The 22,916-nt window shown below is 47.9% G+C and overlaps 1 protein-coding gene and 1 pseudogene across 1 annotated transcript; one reads left to right on the top strand and one right to left on the bottom strand.

The window, feature by feature from the left end:
• Positions 1 to 1,122: 1,122 nt before the first annotated feature.
• Positions 1,123 to 21,693, bottom strand: NFATC4 (nuclear factor of activated T cells 4). Its single transcript, XM_066627327.1, has 10 exons — positions 21,597 to 21,693; positions 14,758 to 15,739; positions 12,141 to 12,303; positions 8,172 to 8,371; positions 6,830 to 7,002; positions 5,520 to 5,660; positions 4,603 to 4,658; positions 3,060 to 3,186; positions 2,431 to 2,952; positions 1,123 to 1,254 (listed from the first exon to the last, which is right to left on the bottom strand). The coding sequence occupies exons 1-10, from the start codon at positions 21,691 to 21,693 to the stop codon at positions 1,187 to 1,189; spliced, it is 2,529 nt and encodes an 842-aa protein (XP_066483424.1). The 3' UTR covers positions 1,123 to 1,186.
• On the top strand, positions 11,915 to 12,034 carry LOC136654784 (5S ribosomal RNA; annotated as a pseudogene).
• Positions 21,694 to 22,916: the final 1,223 nt, after the last annotated feature.

The raw sequence follows: 22,916 nt of genomic DNA on the forward strand, positions 1-22,916 counted from the left end.
TGAACCATTATAGTCCATGAATCACAAAGTACATCTCTATGAGTCACCACAGGTCTGAGATTCTAAAGAGTTTAGTTTAAGGGGAGGAGCAGGGATGGAATTCTTTTTATTGTTGCTTTGCTGAACTGGGAGTAAAAAAATTAGTCTACCAGCAGATCTCAATCCACATTGTGTTCACTCCAGTGTAGGGTACTGGTGAAGACGGATGGCTTTTCACCGTTGACCTGCAACACCTGTGAACGTTCCAGCCAGTGACAGAGGTAGCAGGCAATCTGATTTACAGGGACGTTTGTAGCCACTGCTGCTGTCAAAATGAGGAAGTCTCAGTCTTCTGACAGCTCTCGGAATACAGTTAGGGAACCTCTCTAAAGGGTTGGTTTCACATGCTAGTGGGGTGAATCATCAACCATGGATAGGGGAAGGGGAGGCAGAGCAGGCTGAGAACTCCTCTGAAGTACTCTCACACCAAGAGAGAAAAGGCTAAGAAAAAGGGGGTTGCTTGGATCGACAAATTGGGAGGGGGGGGTGACATGGCAGAGTGGAGGGGGGGGATGAGGACAGGAAGGATGGCCAGAATTGATTAAAAAAAAATAAATGGAAAGGCAAACATGTCCAACCGGTGGATGAATAGTCTCACTCCCATGGAGGTGGTTTAACACATGGAACTCACCTCCACAGGATGGTGTATTGGCCACTAACATACAGGTATTTGATAGGGAATGAGATAAATAGGGGACAGACTAGGCCTCTCAGAGGCCACAGCAGCCATTTGCATAATTCCACTCTTGGTTCAGAATCCCGTATACCAGTTACTGGAGTCTGACATGGGGGAGGGGGAAGATGGCTAGCTGTTACCACCTCTGCTTTGCTCATAGTCCTCTTGGAGGAGTCTTCTGGGTGGTGGTGGTGGTGGTCAGAGGGTGGAAAATTCAACACGAGGAACCGTCGTCTTCGTCTACCAGGGCAAGTCATAGATAGATTATGTCCTTACGGAAGCACCAGCAGAATGAAAGGCAGCGCAGACAGATTGCATAGGAGGAGATGCAGGTTACTAAATAGAAGTTCCCCCCAAACCAGCATAACTTTGCTCAGGGCAGTCTTCTCCACCACTGACTTTCTCTGGGTTGTCTGTCCGAGCCAAAGCTCTGATTTTTTGGCTTGGGTGCCAAGGAAGTCCGGCTGTTCCTCAGCTCCGCCCTCCTTCACAGGACGGTTCGGGAAAGTCACTGAGATCCCTGCCGATGATTTCAGTTACTAGGGGGAGAAGAGAAAGCAAGATCAAAAAGACATCCCCTCTCCAGGTGCCCTGCAATTGGGGGGGGGCGGGCTCCCGATTACAGAATCCCACCCTTATACATTCTGTAAATACAGACGGGCCCCGTATCTGCAGATTTGGTATCTACAAATTTGCTTATCCACTGTTCCCCATGCCTCCCCCCCCCCCCAAGCACCCATTACTAATTGGACCCCTGCTAATTGGGTAAGAGGCACTTTTTCAAGTGGGTGCTCCTTTTTTTAGCAGGGGGAGAGTAACTGGCCCACCTCACCCCAGCACTGTCTGTTCTAGTGGCTGTCTGCTGGTATTCATTTGCATCTTTTTAGATTGTGAGCCCTTTTGGGACAGGGAGCCATTTAGTTATTCGATTTTTCTCTGTAAACCGCTTTGTGAACTTTCAGTTGAAAAGCGGTATATAAATACTGTTAATAAATAATTACCTTTCTTTAAGTTCATAATAGCTACTCAAAACGGCTATTGCTTTAACCAAGCAAGCAGGCCATAGCTTGCAATTACTGCCTTGGGCATCTGTTCCAGCACAGCAAAGGTGGGATAAAAATCTTTTAAATAAATAATAAATAAGTTACTGCATGCCTCTTGTTTTAACAAGCAAGCAGGCAGGCTAGAAGGGACTGTGAATATTAAGAAGAAGTAGGAACAGGAAGTTAATGTTCACTGTCCCTTCTTGCCAACTTGCTTGCCTGTCTGTAAATAGCGGTTTCCACTATCCGCACTGGGGGCCAGGAACCCCTGCTAATTGGGTAAGAGGCACTTTTTCAAGTGGGTGCTCCTTTTTTTAGCAGGGGGAGAGTAACTGGCCCACCTCACCCCAGCACTCTCTGTTCTAGTGGCTGTCTGCTGGTATTCATTTGCATCTTTTTAGATTGTGAGCCCTCTTGGGACAGGGAGCCATTTAGTTATTTGATTTTTCTCTGTAAACCGCTTTGTGAACTTTTAGTTGAAAAGCGGTATATAAATACTGTTAATAATAATAATAATAATGCATCCCCGCGGATAATGGGGTCCGCCTGTAATTTTGTTTTCATGAAATGTCTCATCCCATTTCCCCCCCCCCCAAAACGCAATTTCACAACTAAATTTCACAAAATAGTTTCTCAGGAAAGAAACACCAACAGCTTTATTATCATCTTTACCTTCCTCCAGCGTAATCCCATGGATGGGCAAGGTATCCCGGAAGCCACTGCCAAAACCAGACTTCTCCAGCGCCTTGGTGCTGTGCTCCTGGGACCCTAGCTCCGGATCTGTCCATTCAGGAGTCTTCACCCCACTGTGAGGGTCTCCACACCCTGGAGGTTGAGGGCCAAGTTGTGGGCTGGGGGGCTGGAAGTGGGGTGGGCGGCAATCTAAAGTGGGGAAGTGTGGCAAGCCCCCTGGAGAGAGGAGGGGAACAGAGAGGTTGGTGCCCCTGTAGGCCTCGCTGGAGGGGAAGCGGAAGCCAGGGCCATAGCGGGGTGGGACAGGGAATGTGCAAGGGCTCCAGTCCGGACCATACGTGGAACTGGGTGGAGACCGCTCTGGGCCATAAGGAAACGGTGGCCTGGAAGGGGGGAAATCCATGGTGTCCTGGGTCGACTGTGGTGGGAAAGAAGCGTTTGGAGGGCCATGTGGGAAACTATGGCGTGGGGGATCGAGAAGCGGTTCTTCCTTGAAAATCACTGGAAGGGAGGAGGAAGAAAGAAAAGAGCAGGGGGGAGAATCAGCAGTATCTCACTTTTGTACCTCATCCCCTCTGCCCCTACTTCTGGTCTGCACCTCTACCCACCAGGTAAATATTTAAAGCCCTGGGCGGGACTTCGTTTTCGCCGCCCGTTGGAAACGTAGAAATAGGTCTGAACAGGCCGTGACACTCGCTTGTTGCTGTATTCCGGGACTGTCAGAGTCAATGAAGCCTACAGGAGAGAGAGAGAGAGATGGAAGTAAGAGAACAGGGCAACAGAACTCCTGCTCCACTGAGCTCTCAGCACAGACTGAACTATCCATTATATTGGTTACTGGAACATCTGAAAACAGTCCCCTCGTTTCCAGCGAGGATTAAAAACTATTTCGCTTAGCATTCCAGGAGGGAGGAAGGACCCTGTTTATCTTCTCCTGCTACATTAATATTATTGCTTTTGATGTTGCTATTTTTATATTTTAATTGACTCCTCTTTCATTTTTAGCTGTTTTTATTCTTATTTAGAACATTTCTATACCACCTTTCCCCAGGCTAAAAAAGCCTGGTGTTCAAGGTGGTTGAAAATACATACTAAATCATATGTAAAAATACTTAAAATCACTGGTAAAAAACAGTAGATTAAAATCTAAGACCATCAGGCAGATAGCAGGTAAAAGAGATAAGAAGTCCTGCAGGCCTCCCAATATTCTCAACTGTCAGAAACTTTCCCCCCATCCTACCTACAACCAAAAGTTGGGTGAAATTTTTTTTAAAAAGTTCAAGCCCTGTCAGAGAACGTCCAGGGAATGGGCTGATCAAAATTCATCTGGAAGGGAGTTCCACATTCAGGGAGCCACCACTGAGAAGGCTCTTCCTCTCAATGCTGCCCCCTTGTTTCAGTCAAGGAGGGCACTATCTGTTGTATTTTTATTCTTAAATTTCAGGCCTTGAGCATAGGAAAGGCAGCATATGTATCTTTTAAATAAATAAATAAATAAATAAATAAATAAAGTATAGCAACATGGGCATTTCCCAGGAGCCACTGCAGCCACAGGTGCATTCAGGCACCCAGATCCCCCAAATCTATAGCTGTTTCCCAGTGCCACCCTCCTATTCCTGATGGCATTATTCGGGCCTGGTTTTTTCATCACCTCATAAGGAATACACTCCCTCCCAGTCCAAATCTGTGCAAGAACTCCAAACCAGCTTTCTTCCTTCCATTCAATCACCCAGATCCTTTGTGACAACACTTCCAACCTTTAACCATGCTTAGCTGAAAAGAGATTCAAGCTGGGTGTTCTACATACATCATAAGAACATAAGAACAGCCCCACTGGATCAGGCCATAGGCCCATCTAGTCCAGCTTCCTGTATCTCACAGCGGCCCACCAAATGCCCCAGGGAGCATACCAGATAACAAGAGACCTGCATCCTGGTGTCTCTCATCAATGGGACAGTCTCACTCAGGTATGCATGTGCCTTCCTCACATTCTTTGAAATGATCCAGGTGAGAGATTCCTTGATGCCATTCCCCAGCCAATAAAAAGGCTTTCCCTGTTCCCCGATCAGTGCACCTGCCTAACAGGTGAAATCCAGGTCACACTTTCCCTGCCCATTTCCAGCAGGGAAGATCCTAGTCCAGAATTCTTACCTCTGTGCTCTTCAGTCGATTAATGCTTGCCTCCTCTTCCCACTGGAGTTTTCCATCTGAAATTGAAAAGTATTTGGCTGACTATGACTACAAAGGGAAGGTAGGGGCTTAAGAGGTAACACTAGCAAGCAGCTAGAGGAGAAGTCTGCATTCTTCACCATTTGCCATCATGGATATTGGCAACTTCTCTCAATGGATATTGAGCCTTCTCTCAATGCAGTGGTGTCATTATGGGAGTGCAGAACGAACAAGGTGACACACTTGGGAGAGAAGGGACACCATTTCTGGCCAAAATTGTGAAAAACTTGGTATTTTTGAATAGTACCATCATGTAATATATCATTTAATGTGGATGTTAATGCAGAATGCAATGAAACAAGCCATGGTGAACTACCTGTATTCTATCAAAAGTTATAGCCAGAAATAACCAGAAGAGGAAAATGCAACTGCTTTATGTAACAAAAAAGTAAATTTCTTCAACTTACAACTGACCAATGAGACTGATTGTTCCAAGAGTCAATGAGGTGTTATTATGACTTAGCAGGGAACCAATGAGATGTTAGTATGAGTCAGCTCTCATTTCCATGAATCAGAGTTAATACTAGAACTCTTATTCAGTTTTGCAAGTGTCATCAAGTTGGCCACTGGGTTTTTGTAGGCCGATTTGTTGGGTGATTTGTACTGTTATATTTAAATAAGTAAATAAAGTTAATGGGAAGTTACCTGATGCCACTACATTTAGATTGTGCATGTGATATGGTAATTTATTCTGTACAGTCCGATATTCATCATGGGAGTAACAGAATGACCTCTTGCACCGGGTTGATGCAAATCCTAGTAATGCCACTGCCCCAAGGCTCCATTTGCTCATCTCATAAAGACCACCCGCTTGTCTTTGTGAGCCTTAAGTCTCTTACCAGGGCCTCGTTCAATGAAGACAACCTTGGACTCAGGCAGAAAGTTGGCACCAGTGATCATCATTTCCTCCCCTCCATGAACAGAGCAGGCGCTGAGGCTGTAGTTCTCCACTTGGGGGAGCTCTTGAGCAGAACGCTGGGCTAGAAGCAAGAACCAAGAAAGGAGAGTCAGAATAGAGATCCCCTGCATGGGCACAACCAGTTTTCGGCATGGAGCTGCAGCAAAAATACTTCAGGATAGGCACTTAGGTACAAAGTACGTGGGAACTGCCTTCTCGAACAACTCCCCAATGACATCACTTCTCAGTTCCTTCAAAATTCACTTTGCCTCGACCCCCTTGTCCTTCTCCCTTCACAAAATTAAGCCTAAGAACCCACAACTCCTCCCCTCTCCTCTCCACCTCCCCTCCCATTTATCTACTCTGAGGTCTTCTCTGGGTCAAATTTGAAGATTGCAAGCTCCTTGGGGCAGAGACTGAAGCTCTGCTTATTGGTCTATAACAGTGATAGGAACATAAAAAGAGCCCTGCTAGATCAGACCAAAGGCCTATCTAGTCCAGCTCCCTGTATCTCACAGTGGCCCACCAGATGCCTTAGGGAGCACACAAGACGACAAGATACCTGCATCCTGGTGCCCTCCCTTGCATCTGGCATTCTGAGGTAGCCTACTTTGAAAATCAGAAGTCTGAACATGAAGCCCTGTAACCTGTGGTAGACTTTTCCTCCAGAAATCCAGGCATCTAGGACAGATGCCATCACCACATCCTGTGGCAAGGAGTTCCACAGATCAATTATATGCTGGATAAAGAAATACGTTATTTTCTTCTTTCAGTGTTTTTCTTCTCTTGGCACACTGATCTCTATGGTCGTCACCTTTTGTGATATCACTTCCAAGAGACTCTTCCAAGTTATGTGGCTGTTTCTAGCCCAACTGTTGCTATTACAGACAGTTGCCCTAGAAACAGAGTTGCAAAACCTGGAGAGTTTTTCAGTGATCTTCAACTGTTGGCCTTCAGACTCCCACAGCACACCTGTGGACCTCTCGCAGCATACCAATGTGCCAAAGTATACCAGTTGAATATCTCTGGTCTGTAACGATCCAAGGACATGAATGGCAGTACATCAATATTAAAAATGTCTATGACCCAATGCAAGCCCTTGGTCACCAAAAAGAGGGTCACCATGCAGTCCACACACTCCAGTGCTACACAGGCTGCAGGACAGAGAACAGATGCCATCTTGGGATTCTAGCAGTGGTACAGTCGAAGTCAGGCCTTCGCACACCCCATTCCACCCCAATGGGCACTCACAACACTCAATGGGCACAGATGCCGTCTGGAGGGAGACCACCTTTCCATTGCCTTGTGGCACATGAACCCGAAAGACCAGGCGCACTCGCGTGTTCTTGCGTCCAATGTCAGTCTCGCCCTTGCGCAGCTCAATGTCTGAGTTCCGCAGCTTCAGGATCCCTGCACAGTCAATGCTGGTGGGGAAAAAAGACAAAAGGGCTGGGATCAGCCAGAAAAACAACAGGAGGAAGACTTTTGTCCTGAGTCAGTCATGTGAGCCAGGAGCCGAAGGCCCACCTGGTTGAACCCTGAAGTCCCCAAATCCTGTATCAAACATGGCCCGAGGATGGGCAGGTTCAGAGCCAAACTTGACCCCAAGTCTGGATATTTAGGACCAAGATAGACATGCCCATCTTCTAGGAGAAGTTTGAGTGAGATCCGTTTCTCCCCACCATTGCTCCCCAATAGACACTTGTATCCAAACCTTTTCTTCCTTGGTTTGGGCAGACTTCAAAGCCAATAAGTTAAAAAACAAATGAACAAAAACTTGAAACACTATCTTCAACAAAGGAAGCAGCTTTACAAATGGCCAACTTTTGTGGCAGTCAGCACTGTGCCCCACTGAATGCAGAGATGGGCTTCACAAGTACCAGGCGTTCAGCTCTTTGGACGGCCGGATTCTCCTGGCAACAGGACAACTCAGTTCACTTTGAGAGCTTGTACTTCTGTCCACAAAGGGATGGCAACAAATCAATCAGCTCACTATTTAAGGTATGAACTTTTGTTTCAGCTCGAAGACTAAGACAGTGGTTCCCACGCTGTGCGCTGTGGTGCCCAAGTGATGTCCCCGGTGGCCTCTTACTCTGGCTCTCCCAGGTGCCAGTACCTCGGATCTCACACTAGTTTCACAAAATCTCACAAGAATCGCACAAGATCTCACACAATCCAAGAGGGCAGCACCCAAGAGAGCTGGGAAGAGTTTGCAATGAAAGAAGGATGCTGTGACCCCTGTATGTTTGGGAACTGCTAGACTAAGAGGTAAGGAAAGGGTTCTTAGGTCATCAATTGTAAGCTGAAGGGAAATGGAAATTGCACACAAATTTGAAAACTGGTCTCACCCAATTAAAATAGTCAGTTTTGCAGACCTAAAGAAACGTAATGTGTGAAATGAGGACAGTACATGTTTAGAAACACATGCATCCTACAGGCCTGGCTATAGCTCCGTGTTAAGCATACGCTCATTGGCAAACACAGGTTAGTGGCTCCATAACATTTGAAATGCTAGCATTTTGAGGTCCTATTCTCCAGATTTCCAACAGGCAGGAGAGAGTCCCCAACTTTGTGCTCCCAGATCAACTCTCACTTGGCAGCCATGTTGTTCTCAGGCAGCAGGGACATCTCTAAGACTTTGGTGCCACTGATGATCGACTCATAGCTGGTGGTGGCCACCATCTTGCCGGTGATGCGATGCACCTGGTAGAAGGCGTGGGGCCGCAGGTTCCGCTCGTCCGCCGTGCCGATGAACATTTGCAAGGTCAGTGGTTTCTCATCATAGCCTAAGAGCTTGGGGAGGAGAGAGGAAGGAGAGCTGAAAACTTCTGCCCCCCCCACCCCAGTTTTTAAGTCACTCTGCCCTACCTACAGTTTTTCAACATTCATTTGTGGAAGTGGCAAAGTCACAGTGGCAGGATGTAGTTTTTAAGAAAACCAGCTCTGACATTTTCACATGGCAAATAGTCATTATCAACGAGAGCCGATGGCCATCCATAACCAAAGCAGTTGTAAGTCAACATTCCATAGCCAGACCTTCACCCTCAACTGTTAGGATACTTGCCAGCATTCTATGATAAGTATCACGGTAAATTTTCTACTGTGAAGTCAAGGAAGTGGTCCAATTAACTTTGTTGTATACAAAATATGCTGGGGAAGGTCAAAGGCTTTCATGCAGAAGGCCCAGATTTCAGTTCCTTTAAAAGATTCTAACCCAGCCAGACTAAGGGCCCAATCCTATCCAAAATTCCAGCGCTGATGCAGCCATACCAATGGGGCGTGTGCTGATCCTGTGGTTAGGGAGAAGTTACTGAGGCCTCTGAGGTAAGGGAACATTTATTCCCTTCCCTGGGGGCAGCGATTTTCAACCAATGTGCCATGGCACACTGGTGTGCAGAGAATGGTTTGCAGATGTGCCATGAGAATTTGGGGGAGGGTCATTTATTATTAGGGACATTGGGGGATGTTAGGCCTCCACCAGCAACATGGTGCGCTTTGTTAATTGTCAAAATTCTGATGGCGTGCCTTGACGATTTTAGCACCTTGTCAGTGTGCCCTGAGATGAAAAAGATTGAAAATTGCTGCATTGGGGTTTCATTGTGGCTGCAGCAATGCTGGAAGGTTGGACAGGATTTGGTCCTAGGAACGAAGTCTGCTTGAGAGCTGATGGCTGTGGTGTCAGAGAATATTCAGGAACACTCCAACAGTTGAGGGGGCAGGTTCTGCTTTGGTACATCTCTTCAAGGGAAAAAAAATTCCCTGCAGCTCTTGTTAGGAAACCTACCAATGCCTTCACTGTGGATTTTCCAGAACTCTGCAACTTACAATAGGTTCTTGGGCTAATCTCTAGTTTAAATTAAGTTCTGCAGTCACAAACTGGGGAAGCTGAATCTTCATGCTAAGAAAGGATTACGGTATATTATAACAGCACTTCCTACATATCGATTACTCCCCATCTCCCCCCACCCCTTACCAGGAACCCTTACTGGCACTGGCAACTACAGCTGGAGACAATCGGCAGTTCGGTGGTCTTGCCTCAAGGCTTCCCCAGATGTTGTTAATCAGAAACCAAGACTTACAGCTGCAGCCAATTTAAGTCTTAAAGGAAATACTCCCTTTTACTCCCCTCCATGGAAGATGGAACATTCCAGGAAGGGCTTTTTTGTGGCAGGAGGGGGGGAATAAAGGGAAACTGTCTTGGGACCCATTGGGATCTGCCAAGCTTTAAGGAGGGTTAGGGAGAGATTTGCAGGAGAAAGGTGTAACAGGCACAGATCCTGCTAAGGAGGACAAGGCAAGTCTCAAGAGCTCACACCAGAGGGGGGGGGGAATGGATTTGCTAGACAGTGCTTGGGGAGGTAATTTCGCTGGGTGCAATTACCCCTCCCCCCCATTGCTATCCCTACCATTCACAAAGAGTGACGCAGAGGGATGGATGGAAGAAGAAAGCAGCCCTGCGATTCTGGAATTGGAGCGTGGGAAAGGGCAGGCCTGGGATCCTGGACACAGGGGAATGCGGTGGGGAAGGGAAGGCAGAACCATACACAGAATTACATTTCCAAATGGGAGGAGCCAACATACAAACAACCCCCCAAAAAAACCATGAACATAAATGGATTTCCTACAGCTCAGATGCAGAGATCCTGGTGGAGAGATCCCCAAAGTCTAATTGGATTCAATTAGGAGACAGGGAGCTGGAACAAAACATGGGAGTGATTCCATTAGTGCCCTGTTGCACGCAAGGCTCCCGCTCCTTGCCTTCCTAAAAATCCTGCCCTCACCAAGAACCATCTTCCTCTTTCCCCTCCTTTAATAGAAGGGAGCCAGCCAACTATCACCCACTCACTGCCATTTCAATATTTCAAAACTATACAATTCCCATTACACACAAAACACGTTCCCCCCCCTCCCCAAATTAAAAGCATAAATCTAATTTCGGTGGGCGGACTGCACTATTTAACACTCTGTAAACAATTCAGGGGGAAAAAAAAACCCGGTGACATTTTGGACTAGTATTTTCTTTCTGCACACATGAAGAATCCAGTCTTTGAAGTGGGGAAATAGTTTTCATCTTTCAAATTGCTGGATGAAATACTTTCAAACCAAACTCGAAAAAAGCTTCCCCTTCTGGATTAGTCTGGCTGAAAATGCCAAATAAAAATAACCAAGTTGACAAAAAGCCCTCCGGAGGTTGGGAGAGAAGAATTCTTTTTCTTTTAATTATAATGCTGGAAATACAAACATACAGGAACTCTAAACGAATAAATCTTATTAGAAAGCACCACTGCCAACTTTTTCTGATGGCAAATTTCAAGAGGGGGGTGCAAAGCTAGAAGACTCACACTCTTGAAGGCCTTATCTCCCTCGCTCCAGGAATGCAGGAAGTGGCGATCACACAGTGACAACGGAAACGCACTCCGCACATGCTCCGAGATACTCTCGACATACGGTCCAAAGCCAAGTCATGGCACATAAAACAACGTATTCCCCTATCTGGTCAGAGGAGGGCAGACAAGTCAAACATCAGGCAACTGGGCATTCATACCAATCTCTTCCTGCCACCAACTTGGGGCCTTTCCATTGTCACATGGCAGCAGCCAAGCCAGGTCTGCAACCAAACGCATGGTCAGCAACACTGCTGTCAGTCCTGGCTTTCTGAACAGCATTCCTGGGCAAAATCTTCACATTACACCGTTATCCTGCTTCTCTTCCACAGAGCTCAGAGCAACAGGCAAGGTCCACTCTCCCTATTTTGTCCTCACAGCAACTCTGCAGTGTAGGCTAGGCTGGGGGCAGGGAGACAGACTAGTCCAGGGCCAACCAATGAGTTTCAAGCCTAAATAGGGTTTTGAACTTGGATCTCCCTATGCCTAGCTGCTGCAGAACTCCTTCTCCCAAATATCCAAAGAAAACTTTGCATCATTCACACTGTTGTCTGGTTAATACTATTTTTTTTTAATTTACGGATGCAAGTAAAAGATTAAGTATGAACCATCCAAGAACAATCACATTTTGCAATACTTTTATATTCTTTGCACTTCAGATACATTGCCTTGGTAAACCTTAAACAGACCCTGTAAAGTAGCCCTGTGTTCACAATGGCCAATGGGAGTGATGATGGTTTAAGCTGAAAGTCACTTTTGGAATATGAGTTCTACTGGGGCGAGATTTGCACAAGAAACTACACCCGGTCTCTGATGGTCGTATGAAACTGGCTTACTGGGAGCTCTGAACTGCCTGCTCCAGGGTATCACTGCTTTTCCAGGCCTGCTACCCAAGACCCTCGAGGTGGAGATGCCAGGGGCCAAACCTGGAACCTCCAGCATGCAAATCATGTACGACAGCAACTGTTACCCTGCACATGCCCAATCTCGTCTGATCTTGGAAGCTAAGCAGGGTCAGGCCTGGTTAGTACTTGGATGGGAGACCGCCTGGGAATACTGGGTGCTGTAGGCTTATACCATAGTCTTTCGAGACTGAAGGTTGCCAACCAAATCATGTACGCAGCCACTGAGCAATGGCCCCTCCCACATCACCTTCCTCATTTCCACCCCTCTGATACCTTCACCACAGGATGTCCTCCTGGAGTGGCCTTCACAGCACCCCTGCTGCCCTCTGTCTCGTAATGGGCTCGGTGGTGAGTTCGAGGCTGCACTTCAATCTTCAGCTCGTACTGTTCGTACTGGCTGGGAAGAGGCCAATCCAATGAGGGGGGGGCTGAAGACCTGGCAGATTGGGGAGGGGGAGAGGAGAGAAATAAAAAGGTATGCTTGCTTAGTAGAAGGAAGTAGGTTAGCAAAGATCTTAATGACAATCCACAACAGGTAGGAACTTGCACTTTTAATAGCCGAATCAAAAAGGGAATTTCTGCAGGTGCAACTTTTCCCCTACTCTGAAACACAGTGACAAAAGGTTCATCAGCTGGGGACCCCCTGTTAAAAGGGTACAAGAGCTCTGCTTAAATTAGCTTACATTCAGACACCATCTACCTTTCCCAAGTTGCTAGATGGTAATATTAGACCATGAACTGCTGCTCCTCAAATAAATCTAAGTTGCTAGCCCTCAAGGAATTTCACCTGCTTTGCTCCAACTCCTTAATCATTTGGCCTTAATCATTTTCAATATTTTTTTTTCCCAACTCTGCAATGCCCATAAGGAATAGGGGCAAGTAGAACTGCACACATCTTTTTCAAAGGCAGTTTGCGCTATAGATTCAGCCGAAGACATTTTTGTTCATCTCCATCAATTCATTTGCAAAAGGCCTTGGTTCTCAAAGGGAGTTTTTTTCCACCAAGGAGCTCAGCTCAAGCAAAGCCTTTTCTGCCCTGCATTCTTCCACATCTCTTGGAAGTGCCAAGTTCTCCAAAGATATGGCAGCCTGATTCAGCAGCTCAGTTCTTGCAAAGTTGATCTTAACTGCCATCCTCATCCCTACAGACATTTCCATCAACGAATTTGCAAACAAGCACTATTTAGGACTGTTATTTCAGGGCAGAGAAATTTATTGTATTATGGACAAATATACCAAGTCAAGTGAAAGAAAAAAAGTTGGTATGTTTGACTGACCTATGGATTTTTGAATGGATGGGGGGACAAAATGCTGCCCGTAATTCACAGGTCATGAGGCTGATCTACAGTGCAGGGAAAAATATTTCTGATTCAGTTGCTTACCTTAACAGGGAACGAGACACGGCATGTTTATGCCAGCTCTTCCCCCCACTCTCCGCCCCCGGCATGCACGCAGAGCCGGGGTCTGGGATGTGTAACTAGAGACACCAGCCCTTCTGCCTAGGATGGCCTGACAAGTTTACTTTATACAACAGAACCTCTGGCAGCCAAAACCAAAGAGCTGACAGCTCAGCTGGCAATATCAGGCACGGTATTCATGGGTGAAGAGTGGGAGAACTTAATCTGGGGCCCTGCTGAAGAGGGGTGAAGCTGGTGTGTACGGGCTCAAGGGCTTGTTGATGCTAAGAGGGTGGTAACTGGAATGCAGGAAAGGAGGGTCAGATTGGGCAACACAAGGGCTGGGAACAGGGAAACCAAAGTCAGGAGGCTCAGGGCAGAGGTCACTGGGTACTTATCAAGAGACTCTGTCTCTAAGACTTACTCTCCATGCCAGTCCCTTTGCTCAGTGGTTCTCAAACTCAAGCAGGGCCACGGCACCCTTTGTATGCATGGTTAGTTCTTTTCAGCTTGCTGGGTCAACTTCATGAGAAGTCTCACAAGAATCATGCAAGATCTCGTGCTGTTCTCACAAGATCTCACGTAACGTCAGCCCAGCAAGCTTGGAAGGTGCCCCACAGCACCCCTGTGGGCACACCACAGTGTGCTGGGGCACCACACACTTTGAGAACCTCTGCCTCAGCTCCTCCTGTCACCAAAGGGTGCACAAGTCAAAGGGTGCCTCCATCCTTCCACAGTTGCAAGACTCATGGGCCAGGGATTCTCTCTCTTACATCTTGAAAACCACCACATAATATATTATGGGGGGATTCCCACTAGTTCATTTCTGAATGCATTTTTCCACCCACTTACCCTTCCCCCCATTTCAGGTATATCTTTGCTAATATGACCTTATTATGTCTATTATATTGTTTAATAGCCTGAAGCACCAAAGTGCAGGCATCCATTCTGTTGTATGTAAGAATGGACAATACTCCATTCATAACTGTTGGATCTAGCAACCACTGCATGCTGTAGAATGAAATGTTGAACAGCCCGGATTCCTACAGGCTGCAGATGGGTGGTACTGTTTCTCGTTTATTTTTGAAATGCTCCCTGCAAGCAAACTAACTAGCACATCAGGGAGGAAAGTTTTGAAACAAACCAATCCTTGCTATGCTAGCTTTCTACTTGCAAGGAGATTTAAAAAATTTAGTAGGAGGGATGATGCAAAGCTCAATTCCCCCAATGCACTTTGAAATGAGAGAGTCAATTATATTGCAACAGGACTCTGCCACCTCATTCTGCTGCATGGCTAGATCAAGAGGCCATCAAGCTCTAATTGCCAGGAGATGAACAGAACAACATGGAAATTCCCATCATGCCTCACTTGGGTCCCATGCAGAGGCCGACTCTCTCTGAAGATGAAAGCAAACCTGGGTTCTAACCCTAATTATGGCATTTGTGGGGATAAATTTCTCCCCTCTCAAGGGGAGGTTGTGATCTGCTTTTACCTGAACACGGGGCTGTGGCCCCCAATGCGGGCCTTCGACCAGGCCAGTGGGGAAGGAACAGCCAGGTAATCCATTCCCTCTTTTCGGGCCACGCCCAGCCCAAAGCCCCCCGCTGGACCGCCCCCCTCGTCTCCATTGCAGCTCCCTTCCTCCTTCCGGGTCAGAGCCACAGTCTGCTCCGTTGAGGTCTTCCGGGCCTTCTGAGGAATGCTCTCTGTGGGCCGGGACCCGGAACAGTTGAAGGGGGGGACGTCACCGCTTGTCTCCGTGGATTCCCCTGGTGCCTCCTCGCCAAGACTGCCCCTGCGGGACAAGCATGGGGAGGCGGAGGAGTGCGTTTCAGAGCTAGAATAGCGGCGCTTGCCACAGGGAGAGGCCGGTCGTGGGCCGAGAAGCATCCACCCATCCTCTGCCCGACTTGGGGAATAACTGGCACCGTAAACTGGCCACGATTCATCAGCAGGTGACCAGGGCTTAGGGGAGCCCCGGGGAGAGCCCAGTGGGGAGCTGAGGGCAAAGCGAGCTGCCGCCTCATTCAGTTCATGTTCCACATCATCCCCGGCAGATGCGTCATCATCTGAAAAAAAGCTCCACGGAGAGACACTGCCGCTGCTGGCGGGACTTGGCGTGAAGAAGCCGGAAGCAGGGGCTGCCTCACGGTAGCCCCCAAAGGCCTCCAGGAGGAGATAGTCACGAGGTGAGGAGTCCCAGTCTTCTTCCTCTGTCCGGCGGCCCGGCGAGATGGTGGTGATCTGGATGCTCGGGCACTCGAGGACCCGGGAGCCTCCGAGACGCACACGCCGCGCTGGCTGACTCTCAAACGTGTCTCCGTCCAGGTCGGCTGGGCGGGGAGGGGGAGAGTGCATGCCAGCCCGACTCCCGCCGAGATGCAGTGGGCATGGGATGCTCAAAGGAGAGGCGTACGGAGGTGGGTCCCCCAGAGTAAGTGAACAATAGACAGGAAGGCTCTCTGTATCCAGATCTACAAAGGAGACAGAAACATGAATCAAGAGCAGCTGTGCCGGGTCAAAGATCACTTAGCCCAGCACTTGCTAACAGATGCTTCCGGCCTGGTCACTAGAAAAGCATCAAAGACAAAGCCATCCCTAGCATCTGGTAAGCAAAGGTATACTCTTCTTGAACATGGAGGCTCCATTCTTTTCTGTAATGGTCCACAGATGTCATAATACAGCTGAAATATACCTTCGAAGTATATACCTTAGAAGTATACATGCCCTTTCTTCTGCTGATTATACATGATGATTGCACGTACTATCAACAACAAAAATAGAGACTTTATCAAGCTAATTACAGTATTTAAACATAATAAGACTCTTATTTAGATATTTATATTTGAGATACACACACACACACACACACACACACACAAACACGATATTTAACTCATCAATTGATCAATAAGTCTATGCAGGTTTACTCAGAAGTACATCACATTGTGCTCAATGGGACTTACTCCCAGGAAAGTGCATATAGGATTGCAATGCAAATCTTGGTTGACCAGCTTAGTTTGGAAAAGGGGACAGTCAGTGGACATGGGGCAACCACTCTCCTTAGCGACCCAAGACCAGGCAGCTTAAAATAGTTACAATCAAGATAGGAAGGCTATCCGAGGAATAAGAGCACCGAAACAAAAGGGACAGAAAAAAATGAGGCACTTGAGGAATCACAAACACTAATCTGACTTTCTGGGCATGCTCCTTACCCAAAATGCTCATTCTAGTCCAGGATCTTGGTGCTCACGTCCTCACCTACCAGGCAGGTGGGTGACCCCTGTTGGTGCATCCAACATGCTGAGTGAAAGACCAGGGCGAAAGTGCAAAAGAGTGCGCATCACTTCTTACAGCCTTTGGGCGTTACCCAAGGGTTGACTTTGGGATGAGATCCCAAGACTTCGCTGGAATCTTCCGCTGGAATCTTCCGCTTTGGAGAACCAGTTAGGCTTTGCAGCCCAGAGAACTTCAAAGCAAGTCCCTGGCCTAGCAGACAGTTGGGAAAGTAAGAGGAGGGGGCCCCAGCAGCACAGGGATGACTGCTATCTTGGACCAGCTATCTGCTATCAGCAGACCCTACAGGAGATGGGAACATCCAGTGCAGGTGAAAAAGGGGGAAAATACCCAGGAATTTCAGCACAGGATGGTCCGCGACAAGTGATGCCACAAGCCAGAGAGCGGGTCGAGAACCTCTTAGTGGTCATGGATGGGCCTTCCATGTTTGGTGCCAATCTTTCCTCCTCCTGCCCACAGCTAACAGTGGCCAAATCAATACTCTGAGTCAACATTTCTAAAAATGTGGGTCACAGCCACTTGTGGGTCACAACCTGATTTCTGGTGGGTCACATAACACTGTCCACCACCCCACCAAAACTTTCAGGTTGGCGAGCTTTTTCTACACACATGGAGGCCCTTGACCCAGTCATCACGTTGTGTTCTTGCCGATTGAAACACACTTGTCAGCAAGAATGAGACGAGACCCAGAATGGGCCAATGACCACCACGCGGAGGCTCCGGCGGGGGGCTTTGTGCATTAAAAAATGCAAAAGCCTGTCAACCCAGCTGTTTTGGTGATGTCATCGCATCACTGTCAAAACTTCCGGGTGACCAAGTTCTTCACTGAAAGGCAGATTGTGGGGCGGGAAAGTTGTGAGAACGACTGGTCGGAGAAAGACGCCAATTCAAGCTCAAGGCAAACAGAAGGGCTGGAAGGAGAAGGAACAGGCTTCCCATTACACGTGAAAAATCCCACAAGGATCCATTTTGCACCCCGTGACGTTTCTCTGCATCCAAAGAGACAAGGCAAGGAATCTAAGCTCCATCTGATGACGTACACAGTCGGCAAAGGAAAAAAGACAGGAACAAACAACGGATTGCTTTCCCTAGAAAAACAAAAGTTTTGGGAACAACATTTCTAGAAAGAGCGAGAGATAAAAGTAGATTGGTTCTGCTCTCCCACTCATACACAGACACACCTGCTTCTAATTTAAAGTCTCTATGCCCCCTTAGCAGCATGGTTTTCTCAGCAGGGGGTGATCCCCTGGTGCCCAAATGGCGCCCACCTCCCTCACATATTGCATCTCCACCCAGCCTGGGCCATTTGTCGCTCCATTGCCGTCCACCCCACCCCACCGCAGCTGTTGCCACCCCACAGAAGTAAACAGCAACATTCCTTGCACTCACTCCAGTATCATGGCAGGAAAATGTATATGTCTGCGGTAGGGAAAATTGGCAAACCTGAAAAGCAGGGTGGGTGGATGCACCGTAGAGGGCCAGGAAAGGATCGGATGGAGTCCCCAAACAGCACCGCTTAATATTGACTTGCTTGAACATTCATGTACCGATTTTGTTCTCAGCATTACGGAGATAGTGCAAGGTAGGCCAGTAATCTTATCCCCATTTCACAGGCAAGAAGCCTGAGATTGTAGCTTGCCTAAGGCCAATGACCAAATTTGCAACAGAGGTGAGAACTGAACTATTGCCTTCTAGGTTCACATCTCAGCCCCCTAATCACTTCACACACACACACACAAAAGACAAAACAGGGGCTAGTGATTGGATGAGAGGACCTGTCTCTTAAACTGGGAAAGTCAAAACCAGCGTGCACACTCATACAGACGTTGATTTCCCAGCTCAGTCTTGAAAAACTGAAAGCGATTATCATGTAGTGGTTAGCATACCCAAGACGACCCAGGTTCAAATCTCTGCTCAGTCAAGAAACTAATCTACCTTGCAGGGCTGTTGTGAGGCTCAACAAAGAGAGAAAAGTTCCCAAGGTTCTTGGAGGATTAAACTGCTAGAAACAAACATCTTAAACTCTGTCAAGATTCTAACCCCACCATCTTTATAAACTTGTTGTAGCTGCAGGTGGCAGCTTTTTTCTTTTTCTTGCTGCCCTGAAATCTGTGATTTACAGCCCCAGCTTGACCGAATATTGGGTCCTAGCCTGATCTTGCCTGGGAGGAGGAAATGTTGGCAGTCACACCTCCCAGCACGAACCACAGTAATCCCCACCAGCAACTTCATCCTAGCCACACGGAACCTCCATAGTCAGGGGCAGTATATCTCAGAATACCAAATGCTGAGCACAAGCAACAAGGGAAGGTTGTTTCTTTCAGACCCCGCCTATGGGCTTCCCAAAGGCATTAGGCTGACCACTGCTGGGAACAGGATACTAGTCCTTTGGGGTGAGCCAGCAGGGCTTTCTTTGGCTCCCCAGCCAGGGAGCAGCAGGACCACTTCCTTTCCTCCACAATTTACACTCTCAGCATCAGACTCCTTCTTCGCCCTCTGCTGGGCGAGGGTGGAAGGCCGCGTCTTCCGCGCACCTTTGAGACAAATTCTTTCTGCAAGGTTGGGCAGGTGGGAAAGTGGGCTTCACCCCTGAACTTGGCCAAATCCACTCTGGGCCTCCACCCTGTTTTGCGGGCCAGAGACAAACCCAGGCTTTGGTGGGGGAAAAGGGGGGGGAAGACTGTCAGGGAGGGGCTGCCATCTGAACCCAATTAAAGGGCCATTCCCCAAAGCCCCAGGCTCCACTGGCAGGGACCCCCGTTGCTGAGGAAACAGGGCACCGGCCAAAAGACGAAAGGGAAAATTGCACTGTTGCAGGGAGCTAGTTGAAACCGTATGCGCCAGGCAGGCGTGAGGCGCGCCCCCTCCCCGCCTGCCGTCATTCTTCTCCCCCTCCCCAGTTCCCTCTGCCTGGGATGGATGGAAGGGCCCTGGACAGCAGCCAGTCTGGAGGGGCTGCGTTCTGTGGGATCCCGAGGCCCTCACAGCCCCCATCTGGATTTCATTTGAACCAGACGCCGCCTGCCCAGAGACGCTTTGACCTTTCTTGTTGGGAAAAAAACCCAGTTTCCTACCTCCGCCTCTGGGGCTGCTTGTGCAGGGCTGCCAACTTCCTGACAGCAGTGCCCTCAGCCAGGGTGCGGATATATCGGGGCCACAAACTTGCTTTCAGCTGAACCCCCAAACCTGAAGGGACTACAGAGCCATGAATGTCCCTACAGTTGATCCGAGATTGGGACGGGATGACACATCAACAAACTGGGGGGAAATGTTATCCCCCCCCCCAGCTCCCATTCTAATTTTTCAAATATGCATGTGGGAATCCATGTCACGCAATCCACATTTTTCCATTTTGGGGAATTCAAAGGCTGGGTTTCCAAACGTGATATTTGGAGTGTTCACCAGATCTTTTGACATGACCACGGCCTGCATCGGACAAATTGGACCCTGGCCCACAAATTGCTCACATCCCCATCCAGATACATTTGCTAGCCATTAAAACTTCCGCACGACTCTCCGTCGCTTCTGCTGCCACAGATTAACTTTGTAAGTTCTTCCGAGTACTTTTCAGTCCACTCTTTGGAAGTGGGAGAAGGAGAAAGAAGAAGTTCATATTTTGGAGACAGAAAACGTCAGAAAGAAAAAAAGACAATTGGAACAAAATTCAGAAGGAGAAGAAAACATTTGGAAATCCTCCCCCCCCCCTTCATTCCTGGTTAGGATTTGAAATTTTGGTGCTAGTCCCTATGAACATACCAAGGGTTGTAACATCTAGCCACTGTGTCAGTTAAGTGTTCAGATCCCTTAGGCCTTATCCAAGTATCTAACCATAAACTGAAATGACTTTTAAGGCCTAATCCTATCCAACCTTTCAGCATCTGCTCAGCTGCAATGCAACCCCAAAGTAAAGGAACAAATGTTCCCTTACCTTGAGGAGGCCTCTGTGACTGCCTCCCCCCTGCAGGATGCAGTGCATGCCCCATTGGCACAGCTACATCAAGGCTGGAAAGTTGGATAGACTCCCTTGTGCATAGACCAAGATGCACAGTAGTTTGAAATTGGCTGAAATGTAGATTATAAACCAACAAACGCTTTTGTAAACGTTGGATTTATAAACACATTTGAAAACGTTTTGCATCATCTGAGACCATCAGATGCTGCCTACCTGTAGCCCACCATAATCATCAGGAAGCTGCATACTTTCCAGACTATCCAGTTGTGGGGGGGGGGGGGCAACTGTAACATTCTTCCTCCCCCCATGAGCTGGAGTTGTGTGTTCTTCCGAAATACTCAAAACACATCACATACAAAAGTGATCTCAGGCAGCCTTACAACCACGCTGCAGAGTAGGATCTACTCATTTTTAAAAAAGTGTTGGGGTCTAATTTAGGAAGACCCTTCCTCAACGTAAATCCTCAAGTGGATGCATAACCAAATTATAATTTGAAACTTGGTGGCTCATCTTTCCAGCTCTTAATCACTGTGACACATCAGCTTTGTTGTTGTTAATTAGCTGATAGATGGCCTGCTCTTGGTCCCAGGGATCTCAGAGCAAGTACAATGCCTTTTGTCGCAGAATTCTGTGCGATCTGAAAACTCACACGCTTCAAGCTTTGAGCACATCTCTCATCAAGGTGAGCAGAGTCTCTCCTTCCAGGTCACTCTTTTTCACTCCTACGTGCCTCGGAAGAAACACAACACCCATCTTTAAAAAAAAAAAAAAAAAGATGGCAAGCATGATCAAGTGTTGTCATGAGGGTTATACGATTTGGGTCTTCTTCCAATGCCTTGATTCTCTGGCAGACACTGAGAAAGCACCACAGGAGGTTGGAAGCATCCATGGCACCTCCCTCCCCCTCATCCTAAAAAGGAAGAAACTTTCTCGCTCCATCAGGCACACACGCTTCAGAAAAAAAATAAAAAGCCTCACTTTTTTCACCCTGTTCTCCAAAGCATCTATTAAAACAGCCTCAAGCAATACAGAAATACCCTCCCTCCTGACAAAAACAAGCACCATCACTACCCCCAGCTCACCTTCCAGGGGTACCCCCATAGTGGGGGGCTCTTTCTCTTCCTCCCCAAAGATCAGCTTGAATTCCAAGTCTTCATCTTCACAGTTTGCTGCCCCCATTTTTTTTGGGGGGGTGGGTGGGTGGGTGGGTAGGGGGGAGAGCTGGATGGAGGGGTGCAGTCTAATAAGTTGATCCCCCCTCCAAGAAAAAGAAAATTAATCCCAACCCCAAGAAAATAAATCAAATTAGCCACTTGATTCCAGGATTAAGTGGCTGGCAGGCAGGCAGGCAGGCAGGCAGGAGATGCTCCCTTGATCTCCCCACCAACTCAGCCTCTCTCCCTGTCTCTGCCTGCCTTCCACTTTTTACTACTGGAGGAAGGGGGAGAACAAACTTTCCCCAAACAAACTTTTCCCTCTCCTCCAACTACCCCTCCCACTCGCCTTCTCCCTCCTTATTGGCTCCTAAAGGAACCCAAGCCACGCCCACCACAACACTACCAGTTCATTAAAAAAAAAAAAAAAAGGAGGCAGAGGGGGAAGCTGGGCTGTTCTATGGCTCTTCCCTCCTGGAAGAATGACCACCCCCGCCTTCTCCTTGATGGACCCGTCCACCTGCAGCCCATTGGAAGGTGGCCCAGGGAGACCCGCCCCCGCTTGGAGGCTTCTTAGGGAGGGTTGGGCACACCCTCAGCAGGCTCTTAAAGGCACAGCGACGCATTGGAGGCAGCAGAACGTAGACTGAGCCCTGAGCAACTGGTGCAGAGGTCAATGTAACCCAGCATCCTGTTTCCCCGCAGAGGCCAATCAGAGACGTGTTGGATGCCCCATAGTAGGACATGATTAAGAGCCCTTAGCCTTGCAGCAGCAGCAGTTATTCATAAGAACAGCAGCTACTAGTAGTAAATTAAGGGCAGGAGCCTATGTATGTTTCTAGTACTCAGAAGTCATTCTCATTATCTTCAATGGGATTTACTCCCAGGAAAGGGTTATAGCACTTTTTCTCAAACTGTGGGTCAGGACCCACTAGGTGGGTCACGAGCCAATTTCAGGTGGGTCCCCATTCATTTCAATAGTTTATTTTTAGTATTTTAGGCTTGATGCCAACACGGCACGTGACTGCATTTGGAGAGATATGTACTTTTAACAGACTACAATGTATATGCTTTTCACAGTGATAAAGAAATGCTGCTGAGCAGAGTTACAGCACAATCCTATGCATGTCTACTCAGAAGTAAGTCCCACTGTGTTCAATGGGGCTATTCCCAGGACAATGTGCATAGGACTGTAGCCTTAAACAGCAGAAAACAAGAGTCCTATGATGGATACATTAATGGTGGCAG

The sequence above is a fragment of the Tiliqua scincoides genome, chromosome 5 (genome assembly GCF_035046505.1).
Source record: "Tiliqua scincoides isolate rTilSci1 chromosome 5, rTilSci1.hap2, whole genome shotgun sequence".
Lineage (NCBI taxonomy): Eukaryota > Metazoa > Chordata > Lepidosauria > Squamata > Scincidae > Tiliqua > Tiliqua scincoides.

Coding starts and splice junctions, on each gene's coding strand:
- NFATC4 (XM_066627327.1), bottom strand. CDS start 21,693: ATGGGGGCAGCAAACTGTGAAGATGAAGACTTGGAATTCAAGCTGATC. Junction 8,372..12,140: donor GAGGACATCCTGTGGTGAAG/GTATCAGAGGGG, acceptor CTCCTCCCCAAG/CTCTTAGGCTATGATGAGAA. Junction 2,953..3,059: donor GGGCTTTAAATATTTACCTG/GTGGGTAGAGGT, acceptor CCTCCCTTCCAG/TGATTTTCAAGGAAGAACCG.